General features: G+C 41.3%; 2 protein-coding genes across 2 annotated transcripts in view; both read right to left on the bottom strand.

Annotated features, from left to right (window-relative positions):
- tbx4 (T-box transcription factor 4) overlaps window positions 1-13,825 on the bottom strand; it is an 89,840-nt gene that overhangs the window by 23,916 nt on the left and 52,099 nt on the right. Inside the window, exon 5 of the mRNA XM_073052897.1 lies at window positions 1,307-1,459. Within this exon, the coding sequence (XP_072908998.1) occupies window positions 1,307-1,459 (153 nt within the window). The remainder of the gene's footprint in view (window positions 1-1,306; window positions 1,460-13,825) is intronic.
- Window positions 5,630-6,300, bottom strand: LOC140731392 (splicing factor 3B subunit 6). Its single transcript, XM_073052895.1, has one exon. The coding sequence runs from the start codon at window positions 6,248-6,250 to the stop codon at window positions 5,876-5,878; it is 375 nt and encodes a 124-aa protein (XP_072908996.1). The 5' UTR covers window positions 6,251-6,300; the 3' UTR covers window positions 5,630-5,875.

Genomic DNA, 13,825 nt, shown 5'->3' with positions numbered 1-13,825 from the left:
ACTACCTCACTACTTTTTTTATTTCTGTTACTTTGTGATACTTATTTTAACTTAACTATTTAATAGGTATATACACACTTAATGTAACTCATTCTTCTATATATTTATTTATCGTGTATTTCATATTACAGTACTGCCATGAAGTTAACAACTTTTATAACGTGCCGGTGATGTTAAAATCTGATTCTGAAAAATGTTTTATGAATCGTTCTTCAACACATCAGCACCGTAAACAGTTCAGTGATGGAAGGCATTCTCATGCAACAACAATAACTTGGTTTCTTTATATGTACAGTATAGTGCCTTCAACTCCTTAAACCGCCGTTATGAAGATACAGAAGAGCTTTGGCTGACAGCAATCGACCACAAGCCAAAAGCCACATGCCACATGCTTGATTTGAGAAGGGTAGATTAACGCCTCTTTCACTTCTGGGCCCAGGAGGGTGGCAAACAGTCCTGCCTTCAAGGCAGAAGTCCCAAAGATGACTCACCCTCCAATACCATCTACTTCACTCCAACATATTCTTTTAACACAACAGGTACTTCTGGGAACACAGAAATCAGCAGGAAATCGTGCAGTTTTGGAGGCTCGTTCAGGTCCCATTGGACTTCAGAAACAGTCACCTATTTCTCACTACACCTTTTGTCATTGAACTGATGGGCCAGTCACACATTGCAGAAATTTTTTTTATTGCGGATGCAACTGGATCCACTCTGGAATCAGTAATGAAAGGTACAGCTCTGAGGAATTCTCTTTATTCCAAGCTTACACCAATCTGGCTACGAAGACTGAATGTGACCATAGCGGGGGTATTCCCTTCTGCTGCCGGTGTGGGATGGCGAGTCTGTCGGGACCCTAGGGACTTGGGGAAACTGTGTGGTGATTTCTTTTGAACTTATAGTCCTTTAACATCTTTGGACTATTTTTACTGTGCCCATAGTCTGTTTTTTTTAAATCAATTATGCTATTGTTCGCACTGTTGTAACTATATGTTGTAATTATGTGGTTTTGTGCAGGTCTTGTAGCTTTAGTTGTTGGTCTTGTTTTTGTCTGGTGGATTTGGAGCTCCTTTCCAGGGAATGCGCTAGACGGTAGCGCGATATTAATACGCAGCAGCCTCTCCGGACTCTGGATTGGGGATTGCCAAACGTTATGTGGATTTTCTAGTGTAGTCTGTTTTGTCATATGCTTTTGTGATATCATCCTGGAGGAACGTTGTCTCATTTTTTAACTGCATTGCATTTGTGTTTTCTAAATGACAATAAACTGAATCTGAATCTGAGGAGAATGTGAGAAACGGCTTACCTTGTGATTCTGGTACGATGTGACTGAAATGAATGTTGTCTCTGTGAATACATGGGTAGAGAAGGCTGTGTTCTTTGAACCAAATGCATTATTTTCATCTGCTTTCACGATGTGGAGTCTCGGTTGGTACTTGTGCATGGAATTCAAAATGATCTGGGGAAAGAGATAAAATGCATCAATACTCAAAGACATCCCCCATTTTTCGAACGTTTGCTCCACGACACCTCGCCGTTATGAAAGACCTACATTAGTTACCTGTTCTCGCTGACAGGAGCTGTTTTCACGGTTACGAAAAAAGGGAGCGCGCGAAAAAAGGAGTGCACGAGAAAAAGGCCGCGCGCCGCGCAGTGGACTCCTCCCCCGGATTCCGAATGGCATTCTAGCCGCCATTACTTAAACACGTGCCTCTGAGCATCTGTGCTTTATGTCGATTTATTTTGTCCATCAGTTAGCAAGATGAGTTCTAGGGTACCGGAAAAGCCTAAAAGAGCGCGTAAGGGTGTTACACTCAGTGTAAAACTGGACATAATTCAGCGTTTCGATCGTGGCGAACGAAGTAAGGATATAGTGAGTTTGGCTTGGGGTTTGTGGAAGTTGACGAAGATGATGTCGAAGAGGATTTGGCATCCCATGACCAAGAACTGACAGATGAAGAGGAAAGGACAACAATCGAAGCCGAACGCAGTAGCGAACGTGAAGTCGTCCAGGAACTGAACATGAAGCAATTGCGTGAGATTTTCGCTGTGATTGACAGCGCTGCAGTGATTGCAGAAAAGTACGACTTTAATTTTGAAAGGGTACATAGGTTTAGGGCATATTTGCAGGACGGTTTGAGTGCTTACAAAGAACTGTATGATAGATAAATGCGCGAGGCTAAGCAGTCAAGCATACTGTCGTTTTTCAAGCCACAGCAGACGGCGAACCTCGACCTTCGACATCGGGGCAGGCAGACATAGAAGAAAGTGACCTGCCTGCCCTGATGGAAACAGACGACGATGAGATGACACCCCAGTCTCCCACCATCCCAACCTCCGACGACTCAGCCTAACGCACCATCATCAGTGTGCTCACTGTCTTCCCAATTCCGGTAAGTGAAACTACACTGGATGTACGTTATTTCTACTTTATATAGGTTGTGTATTTCTATGTGTTATTTGGTATGATTTGGCAGCTTCATAGCTTAAAGGTTACTGGAAAGTGTGTTTCTGCCGAGAGCGCTTGCGTGAAATTTTCTTTACGGTGGACAGTGCTGCAATAATTCGAGAAAAGTATTCATACTTTATATAGGTTGTGTGTTTTATCAGATCATTTCCTGCTTTTACTATATGTTACTGTTATTTTAGTTTTTGTGTTATTTGGCATGATTTGGTAGGTTATTTTTTGGGTCTGCGAACACTCACAAATTTTTCCCTTATAAATAAATGGTAATTGCTTCTTCGCTTTACGAACCGTCTTGTATGAACCCACTGCCTTCGAATAGCGGGGAAACCTGGTATTAGAGTTTTCGAGATTAACAGGAAGACGCTAATTGAGTGAAATATGTGTCCAGGTCCAGACAATGAACAAAAGATCTATGGCCAATGGTTTCTTCCCCATGTCTGTACTATTACAGCTAAGGTTGTGGAGAGTATTGCCGTGTCTAGCGGGATTCTACGATGCATAAAGAGGAGTGGTCATGTTACAAGGAAATCTTTGGGAATTACATCATTAATTAATAATGGGACAGCTGGAAATTCCTCTGAATGACAATCGCGAGTGGAAATGTGGTTTTTCATTTTATTTCTGGTCTCTGGCGGTTGCTGTCTGTCTGCTCAGGTGAAAATCCGCAGGACACCACCTCTCCAGAAGGAAAAGGATTCAGTCTCTCTGACCTAGTCAAATGTGCCTTAGTCAACATTTCCACACAGGTGAAATAAAGAAAATGTGCAGATACTGGAAATCTGGAGTAAAAACAACAACTACTGGAAAACATCCAGCAGGTCAGAAGCGGGTGTAAACACGGAACAGAGTTGGGCTTTCAGATGGGCCTGATCTAGTAAATGTCACTCGCACTGTTGTCTTCATTTCCACAACAGATCTTCTATATTTATTGTACTGTTGTTTATGGGAGCTTGCAAAAGTGACCAGGCTGCATAAATATTTCATCGTTTTCTGCCTTTCTCTGTATTTACAGTCAATCTGTTTGAAGATTGATATAATTGTAAAATTGATATTGTAACTTTGAGGTATGATGGGTAGTTTGGCGAAGTAAGTTAATAAATTAGAAAATTGTAGAGTTTATAACTGTATACCCTGTAGTTTCTGTGTTTTGAGTTAAGAATGGTTGGCTTTGTATTTACCTGCTGCTCCAATAGTGCAGAAGTGAGAGGCTGTAGAAATCAGAATCAGAGTTAATATCACCAGCCTATGTCATGAAATTTGTTGACTTTGTGGCAGCACAATGAAAAACGTAATAATATAGAAAAAAAACCTGGGGGAGAGAGTGTGTGTGTGTGTGTGTGTGTGTGTGTGTGTGTGTGTGTGTGTGTGTGTGTGTGTGTGTGTGTGTGTGTGTGTGTGTGTGTGTGTGTGTGTGTGTGTGTGTGTGTGTGTGTGTGTGTGTGTGTGTGTGTGTGTGGTAAAATTAAATAAGTAGTGCAAAAAATAGAAATAAAAGAGTAGTAAATAGTGTTCATTAGGAATCAGATGGTGGCAAAGGGGAAGAAGCTGTTCCTGAATCATTGAGTGTGTGCCTTCATATTTCTGTACCTCCTTCCGAGGGTCCTGAATGACAGAAGTTGCTTTTTTGAGGCATCGTTCCATGAAGATGTTCTGGATACTATGGAGTCTAGTGCCCATGATGGAGTTGACTAAGTTTACAACTCTCTGCAGCTTACCTCGATCCTGTTTAGTAGCCCTTACCCCCATGCCAGCCGATGATGCAACCAGTTAGAATGCTCTCCATGGTACATCTGTAGAAAATTTTGAGTGTTTTTGGGGCCATACCAAGTCTTCTAAAACTCCTAATGAAATGTCATGCTTCCTTTTTAGATGCATCGATATATTGGGTCCAAGTTAAATCCTCAGAGATATTGACACCTTGGAATTTGAAATTGCTCACTCTCTCCACTTCTGATCCCTTTATGAGGACTGCTTTGTGTTCCCTTACCCTTTCTGAAGTCCACAGTGCACAGGATTCCAAGAGGCTGCAGAGAGTTGTAGACTCAGCCAGCTCCATCACGGGCACAACCCTCTCCACCTGCAAAAAAGTCTTCAAGAGACGTTGCCTCGAGAGATGGCATCCTTCAGTAAGGATCCTCACCACCTGGGGCATGTCCTCTTCTCATTACTGCCATTGGGGAGGGGGTACAGGAGCCTGAAGGCTCAATGATTCAGGAACACCTTCCCCTGCTCCTGCCATTAGATTTCTGAATGGTCCATAGACATACAAACCATTGTTTTGGCTTTTTGTTGTAATTTTACATCTTTGCACTGTGCTACTGAGCAAAACAAGAAATTTCGTGACATATAAGCCAGTGATAATGATTCTGATTCTGATTTGTTGCTCTCTCTTGGAAGCACACTCTTTCTTCTTTCACTCAGAAGGTTCACTATTAAATCCCACTGCAGAAACCCGATCGGAAAACCTAAACTGAAACCTTTGGTGCCTACTTGAGTACACTTCAGTACATGAGGTGCCATACTGAGACATTAAATCAAATGCTAATCTGCCATCTCAGGTGAACATTAACTAAATGGACAATATTATATCTGTTCAATATCGGACAGTAAAAGCAGGTTCTTTGATTACTGTGTCAGTCAATCCTCCAAACAAATTCGTATTTGTTACCTTATACCAATAACTAATTTAAAGTTCATTGATGAAATACTTTGAGGATTTTTGAGTTTTTACAAGGTGTTATGCAAAGGCAATTACTCTCAATTTTCTATGTGGAGTAGCTGGATCCACTTCAAGTCTTTGATACGTGATGAGTAACTTAGTTTGGATATACAAATCCCCTGTGATGTTGAAAACAAAGTTACTGTTGCTCCGTCAGAGACCATTTTTATGTTTCTCCTGAAAGTTATCAGATATCAGTATCTTTGATAATATTAGCAAGACATGTGACCAAAACTTCAATCACTCCGACTCTGACAGCTTTGCCTGTGGTCTCCTGCATCGAGATCCAACTCAAAGCTAACACCTCCTCTTCTGACTGGGCACATTGTGACCTTCTATTTTTTATTTTTTATTTTTTTTAGAACCATATTTTAATATTTTTGAATTCAAGTGCGCACATTATGAACAAGAAAAGTTTCAACACTACAGTAAAAACAAGGTAATTTAAATATATTTTTGTATTTAATTGTCATGCTTTAAATCAGGAAAATAATTACAAAGAAAAACTGTTTTGATAATTCACCAGGAAATGGAGCCAAAATAAATGGCACTATTTAAAATAACCATCCACTTGTTCTAAGTAAATGATTTTCTTACACTATCAAATTCTTGAGATTTTCATTTTCTTGTTATTCAAAATCCTTTCAACAATATCTACAATGCAAAAATTAAAACAAAGACTCAATGGTTCATTTTGTTTCTGTGTTAATTCCATACTTTTCCTTGAGAATTTTGAGTTGCTCTTCCTTTTTCTTTGTATCCATCTTCTGGAATGCCCTATTTGCATTGTAGTATAAAACTACAAGGTATCTGTTACAGACATTAAAACCAGACAAGTGATCACAAGCATTCTTGGCATCAAAAATATCTTCGTACACCACGTAAGCAGTTCCTCTCGTTTCAGGTGTATTCCCAACTCTTATCTGTCTGATTGGCCCATACTTTCCAAATATGTCATACATTTCTTCTGCTGTTATTTTGTACGGCAAATTTCTTATGTATAAGATGCGGTTTACTTCAGGAGGCAAACGAATGTTTGCCCGTTTCGCCGCTTGCATCGCCATCTTGTCTCCTTCAGGGTCCGCACAACACAACCGGATGGGACGTTCACTCCCGAGCGATCAAACCAGAAGCCCTCTGTTCATTGCGACCTTCTAGACTCAGTATCGAATTATTCTTCCTGCAAATTCAGGTAGCTTTCTTTCTGTCTGTCCCAGAACTGGCGTTCCTACTTGCCATGCATGTGTGATTGTGGCTCATTTCTTCTCCCTCCAGAAGTACAACCTGAGCTGCTTGACATGTCCCTTAAGCCTGATTTATACTTCTGCATCAAAACTATGCCGTAGGTACTGCGTACCCTGCTCTGTACCCTACGCCATAGGGTGACGTGTAACTCCTCAACAAAGTAACTCACGTTGCAGCGATGCAGACCGCAACAACTGTGATTGGTCCGCTTGGTAGCATTGCATTTCCTCCTATGCACTTCCATTAGCTTCTTCTCCGCCATGTCTGTAGGCTGTGCATACACCGATTCAAAATAAATGGTTGGAGATGATGAAACAAATCGTCAAATCTACCTGCTGACATCCGAAAATATTTGAAATGCATTTCCTCATCCATGTCTCTCACCAGGAAACTCAACACAGTGACATAGAAACCCCACTGCCAACTAGCGTTTTGGTGTTGAATTGCAAGGCGACGCAGCCACATCAACATATGCAGAAGTATAAATCAGGCCTATGGCGTAGCCTGTACACGGAAGTATAAATCAGCTTTCACCTCTGCCTTCAGCAGCATATAACATGCTGAAAGAGGCAGGACATGCTCCTAAAGGCTACATTAACGCAGTTGTTCTCACCCTATCAGAAATATTTCTTGTTCTGTCCTCCCTTCACTGCACCCCACCCCCAACCTCGGTTCCTCTTTTTCTCTCTCTCTCTCCTCTGTTCCGACAAAGGATCAAGGACTTGAAAGTTAACTCTGATTCTCTGTTTCATCTCACAGATGCTACCCGACATGCTGAGTGTTTTTGCTTTTATTCCACTCTGATTAAAGTCTCGTTACATTTTCTTGCATCTCACCTTAGATTTCAGTTTTTTGTTGGAGGGCTACAGGGGCCAAGGGTTAGATTGATCTTGGAGCTGGTTAAAGGATTGTACAATATTGTGGGCCGAAGAGCCTGTCCTATTCTGTGTTATCATCATCTGCACTTCACTGCCTGGGCGAGGAACGGAGTGGGGCTCAAATCCTTTCCCATGTGATTAGTAGGCAAGGAAACCAAGCTCAAGGCCCACAGATCAATAACAAATCCAAGTGCTAAATGTCACCTTCATTTTTATTGTTGATTTCTTCCAGAGAGCAGCAGGGACATCAGCTCAAAGAATGCTTGGAATGTTGGCAGCACAAGACCATTTCAGTGCCTGTTTTTCTTTACAGAGGAGGGAAGGTAATTTAGAAGAAGATTCTCTTATCTGAATGTTTTCTGTTACAAGTGCAGCTTTGTCATAAATATTTATTTCCTTGTTGAGGACAATGGAGCCAACATTAATTCTGTGTAGGGTAGCTGGAGATTTGACTTCCCTTCTGCTGCTTTCTTCAGACAGTAATCTCTTAAGGTGTCAGCAAAGGAACAGTTGATAGTGCTCCCACCTCTGAGCCAGAAGAATGTTGGCTCACCTTGGATCAGAGAAAGGGCACAATGGACAGGCAGCCAACATGGCAGTCAATTTAGAGACTCTCTCAGATGGATGTAAAGCATCCCCTGGGGTATTTCAAAAGAAAGTGCTGAGGTTTTATTCTCTTGGTAATAGTAACTTTCATTAAAATATCTAAAATTATTTTTTTGGAGTGATACTTTCCTACAGTCAGATTGACTATGGCAGTTCTACATCACAACAGGGAAACACTTCAAAATGAGATGTGTTGGACAGAACACATTTTGGTAGCTCTATTTGCCTTCATTAGAACAAATAGAAGATTCAATGTCAAAGTAAAATTTACTATCAAAGTATGTATATGTTATTATATGCTACTTTGAGGTTCATTTTCTTGCAAACGTTGACAGGAAAGTTAAGAAATACAGTAGAATTTTGCAAAAAAACTAAACATTAACAAAGGCTGACAAACAACCAATGTGCAAAAGAAGACAAATTGTGCAACTTAATGCTGAGAATAGGAGGTGTAAAATGTCCTTGAAAGTGAGTCTGTAGATTATAGAGTTGTGAGTGGAGCTATCCATGCCAGTTTAGGAACCTGATGGCTGTAGGTTAATATCTACTCCTGAACTAGTGCTGGGAGACCTGAGGCTTCTTTACCTCTTGCCCGATAGCAGCACCAAAAGGCAGCATAGCCTAGGAGGTGGGTCCTGCAACAGTGCTCCTTGTGAATGTGCTCAATGGTGGGGGTAGCTGTATGCACCACTTTCTGTAGATTTTCCCATTCCTGGGCGTTGGTGTTTCCATACCAGGTCATGATACAACCAGTTAGGATACTTTCCACTGTGCATCTATTGCATTCTACAATGAACCAAGTCTTTCTTACATCTTTCTATGTTCATAATCCCAACCCCAACAATCTTGGTGCCTTTCCAAAAGTAGGAACAGGCAGTAAGTGAATTGGCCCACTTCTGCTTAAGGTGCTCAGCCAACTTCTTCTCTAATGAGCACTGTTACAGATCCAGAGACAGTAAATTACACCTTTGACTTGGCATCCAATGAATGTGGCACAGGAAAAGTGGAAATGGTGTGCTGAAGTAATGGAAAATATGAAAAGCAAATTAAATTTGTGATGGAATGAGCCAGAAATTGATCTCCCATCTTAATTAGTGCTACACGCATCCACCAAGCCATAATGACCCATAGTTTCTCTACTAAGCATCCTACCAAGTCTAAAGAAACAGTTATCTGAAACTCAGCTCCCAATGGGAATCTTATATGCCCTGTAAAATAATTGATCCGTCCCAGGGCCAGTTTCGCTGCCAAATTCGGCAAGAAATCCTCAGAGATGAAAGTGCTAGAAAAGTTTGGGAGCTCTTTTGTTCTCTGAACATTGGTTCTCAATATGTGGTGGAATGGAATGGGAATAGACTCAAATTCAACCCCTCCACACCTCCTGAAACACCAGTAGAGGCAAGAAAGGTACAATGTTGTGTTTTTATAATTTCTGTTTCTGCTGGGACATCAGCAATTGATTTTGAAGCTTCTGTCTTTCATAGAGAAATCTCTGACCTGTTCTAAAGTGCATGCTTTATATTGTTAGCACAGAAAGATAGGTGGTCTCAGTACACCTTAGTAACTAATGTTCAGAAATACTAAGTTCTAATAATACATTCAGTGGCCACTTTATTAGGTAAACTCGTATACCTGCTTGTCAATGCAAATATCCAGTTAGCCATTCACGTGGCAGCAACTCAATGCATAAAAGCATGCAGACGTGGTCAAGAGGTTCAGTTGTTGTTCAGACCAAACATCAGAATGGGGAAGAAATGTGATCTAAGTGACTTTGACCCTGGAATGATTGTTGGTTCCAGGTGGGGTGGGTTTGAGTTTGTCGGAAATTGTGATAAACAGGTATGTCCATGCACAAGTCTCTGGAGTTTACAAAGGATGTTGTGGGAAAAAAATCCAGTGAGCACAGTTCTGTGGACAAAAGTGCTTTGTTGATGAGGGATGTCAGAGGAGAAGGGCCAGGCTGATTCAAACTGAAAGGAAGGCGATAGTAACTTAAATAACCACGTGTGACAAGAGTGGTGTGCAGAGGAGCATCTCTGAACACACATGTTGAACCTTGAAGTGGATGGGCCATTGCAGTAGAAGACCATGAACATACACTCAGTGGTCAATTTACTAGCTACAGGAGATACGTAATAAAGTAGCCACTGCATGTATAATCTTTCTTTCTGCTGAGACCTGAATAATTGATCTTGAAGTTCCAGATTAAAAAAGAAATCTTCTAACCTGTCCTAAAGTGTATGTTTTATACTGTTAGCACAGAAGCACAAGTGGTCTCAGTAGTTTAGTAACTAACATTCACAAATACTAAATTCTAATGATACGTTGTTAAGTTGTATTGAACGAAGACCAGAAAGGTAACCACAGAAGATTATTAGAAGAACACAACTGGTTCACTCAATGAGAGCCCACCACCAATCATGCCAACATTTGATTCTACCTCTCTATTTTCAGTTGCCTTTCATACTAAAAGATTCAATGCAGAAGAAGGAAAAAACAGACTTTAAACAATGCAGGATATGACCTGAGAGTCTAACTCAGAGGAAAATGCGTTCATTGAAGTGTATCAACTCAACTGGTGAGTGTAGACTTTTTAAAAAACTCCTGGTTACTCTCCATCATTATTTTCTATAAGGCACCTTGAAATGTAAGTTATTGCATAAAGTGCCCCATTGATAGTCAACTAAATCAATCAGCAACATTCCCATCCAGGTACTGAACAAAGAACAAATACTCAGTTCTTGTATATGACATTTTTATGCAGACATTAACCATTTCACTGTAAAAGAGCACACATAAAAGGTAGGAAAGCATGAACTTTGCCAGTCGATTACTTTCCTCTTTACATCTATTAATAAATTATAATCAGCAGCATATTTAGTCACCGATCAACTGTCTGCACAAACCAATTGTTTTCATTTGAAGCACATTTAGTGTGCTCTCTAAATATAGCTGAAATGAAGAACCAAGCTGAGTGCACATAACCAGCAACTGGTACCATTAACTACACATGTTCACATTAAAGAGTGTTTAAAAGAATGTGCTCTTGTGTTATTCCCTTTTGAGCTGATTTAGGGAGAATGAGCTTTTGAGTTGAGCTCAAGAATTAAGTTGAAAATGAGCTGAGCTTTTAAACACCCTGTATGACCTAGCATTCTTGTGGTGTGAACTGAAGTCTCGAGGGCGTAGCATGGTTGTGACCTGGCGGGTACAGACTGTATCGAGGCATCCGGGCACAAGACCGGGGAATGAGCCAATGCTTGGCCGATTTAAGCTCTGGACCAGATTGGAAAGGTTGGGCAGGGCTGAATGGATCTGGCAGGGCCCAGGCCTGAGAGCATACTGAAGCAACTGGGCCCAGGCCTGAGAGCAAATTGAAGCAACTGGGCCCAGGCCTGAGAGCAAATTGAAGCAACTGGGCCCAGGCCTGAGAGCAAATTGAAGCAACAGGGCCCAGGCCTGAGAGCAAGGAATAACCCAAGGCTTGGCCGAATTAAGTGATGGGCCAGATTGAAAAGGTCAGGGTGTTGGAGCTGGAGGAGAGAGACAGGCTGTTGTTCAGCTCACTGCTCCTTGAGGTTTATTTGTCTCTGCTCTGAACTGAGGTTGAGGCCTGCAACTAATGATTGGATTGGCTGTGGACTCACTTTTGTGAACTTCAGTTCTGAATGTTGTTTGCCTGCTTCTATTGTTTGCATGATTTGTTTTTTTCCCCTACATATTGTGTGTTTGACGGTCTTCTCAGTGGGTTCTATTGGGTCTCTTTATTTTGTGGCTGCCCGTACGGAGACAAACATCAAGGTTGTGTATTGAATACATACTTTGATAATAAATTGTACTTTGAATTTTGAAAGATGAGACAGTCAAGAGAGCATTGGAACGGTCACGTCAGATGGTATAGCATAATAATTCCAAAGTTTAACGATTTCCACTGCCTATAAACTGAATATAACTTCCCAGTAGCTTGCCAGCTAATTTTCTTCTTCAGAATTAATCAGCTTTAAGTTGTTCATGGCTTCTGTGCCATTAGTCCCCTATTTTATCACCTGCAAACTTTATTCTGACAGCTTTTTTATGAAGATGTGATCTGATTTCATTTATCTTTTGGTTCAGCAGATGCGGCTTTGAGTGAGATTAAATTTTAAATCCTAAATTTATTTCTATGTAGTACCGACTGGAAAGTTAATAATTGAAGATTATTATTTCAGGAGCAGAATTATTTCCTGTCTGGGCATACTTGCATACCAGAGAGAAGATTATCGTGTATTTTGATTTATGATCCTCATTCTGATGCTTGTAACTAACTGTTGGGCATTCTAATGGCCTATTAAAGGGTTTGCCCCCAACTTTGAGGAAGTATGGATTGGAAAGTCAGGGTTCCTTTCAATTTATCTCAATGACAGTACTTTTACACTTTGTTAAAAGTCCACTTAGCACTTGCAGGCTAAGCTGACATTTCACATTTGTAGTGACCAAGTGTGGATTGACAGAAAAAAGAAGAGACACTCATACCCCAGTAATTTTGGATGGAATTAAAAGATACAGGAGCGTAATTGGAGATGAGCAAATAATCTAGTGTAATTCTCACAAGGAAATCTACAGATGCTGGAAATTCAAGCAACACACACAAAGTGCTGGTGGAACACAGCAGGCCAGGCAGCATCTATAGGAAGAAGCACTGTTGACGTTTCGGGCCGAGACCCTTCGTCAGGACTAACTGAAAGGAAAGATAGTAAGAGATTTGAAAGTAGTGGGGGGAGGGGCAAATGCAAAATGATAGGAGAAGACCGGAGGGGGTGGGATGAAGCTGAGAGCCGGAAAGGTGATTGGCAAAAGGGATACAGAGGGGGAGAAGGGAAAGGATCATGGGTCGGGAGGCCCAGGGAGAAAGAAAGGGGGAGGGGAGCACCAGAGGGACATGGCCTCCTCTACTGTCAAAATGAAGCCACACTCAGGTTGGAGGAACACCACCTTATATACCGGCTGGGTAACCTCCAACCTGATGGCATGAGTATTGACTTCTCTAACTTCCGTTAATGCCCCTCCTCCCCTTCTTACCCCATCCCTGATATATTTAGTTTTTTCCCCCCTCCTCTTTTTTTCTCTCTCTTTGCCCATCACTCTGCTTGTTTTCCATCTCCCTCTGGTGCTCCCCCCCCTCCCCTTTTCTTTCTCCCTAGGCCTCCTGTCCCATGATCCTTTCCCTTCTCCAGCTCTGTGTCACTTTCGCCAATCACCTTTTCAGCTCTTAGCTTCATCCCACCCCCTCCAGTCTTCTCCTATCATTTTGCATTTCCCCCTCCCCCTCCTACTTTCAAATCTCTTACTATCTTTCCTTTCAGTTAGTCCTGACGAAGGGTCTCGGCCCGAAACGTCGACAGCACTTCTCCCTATAGATGCTGCCTGGCCTGCTGCGTTCCATCAGCATTTTGTGTGTGGTAGTGTAACTCTTGCCATTATTTGACACCAACGAAGCAAATGTGCAGATTATTTCTCTTTCTGAGATCTTATTGTGCAAGCTAATTGACATTACCCTAGACTACACTTCAAAAGTAGTTTAAGGGCTGTGTTCTTTGCAGTTTATTGAGGATGTGAACTATGACATATCAATTTAAATTTTTTCATTATATATCACCATCTCAAATTCACACTGTCTACAAGAGTGTAGAATTACCCCTTAAATCTATCACTTTGAGATAGAGTTGTGCAACACGTACAACACGCTGGAGGAACTCAGTAGGTTGGGCAGCATCCGTGGAAATGAACAGTCAACGTTTCGGGCCGAGACCCTTCGTTAGGACTCGTTGTGCAATGTTTGTTTAAAAATAGTTGAAACAACTGATGAAGTTCCTTTCTCTGCTATGTTTTATTCATTGAAAATGGATGATTTCATTAATAAATGAAGTAAAA

The sequence above is a fragment of the Hemitrygon akajei genome, chromosome 8 (genome assembly GCF_048418815.1).
Source record: "Hemitrygon akajei chromosome 8, sHemAka1.3, whole genome shotgun sequence".
NCBI lineage: Eukaryota > Metazoa > Chordata > Chondrichthyes > Myliobatiformes > Dasyatidae > Hemitrygon > Hemitrygon akajei.
This window is presented reverse-complemented; position numbering and strand designations above follow the sequence as displayed.

What these genes read in the sequence shown, in the direction of transcription:
- LOC140731392 (XM_073052895.1), bottom strand. Translation starts at nt 6,250, where the DNA reads ATGGCGATGCAAGCGGCGAAACGGGCAAACATTCGTTTGCCTCCTGAA.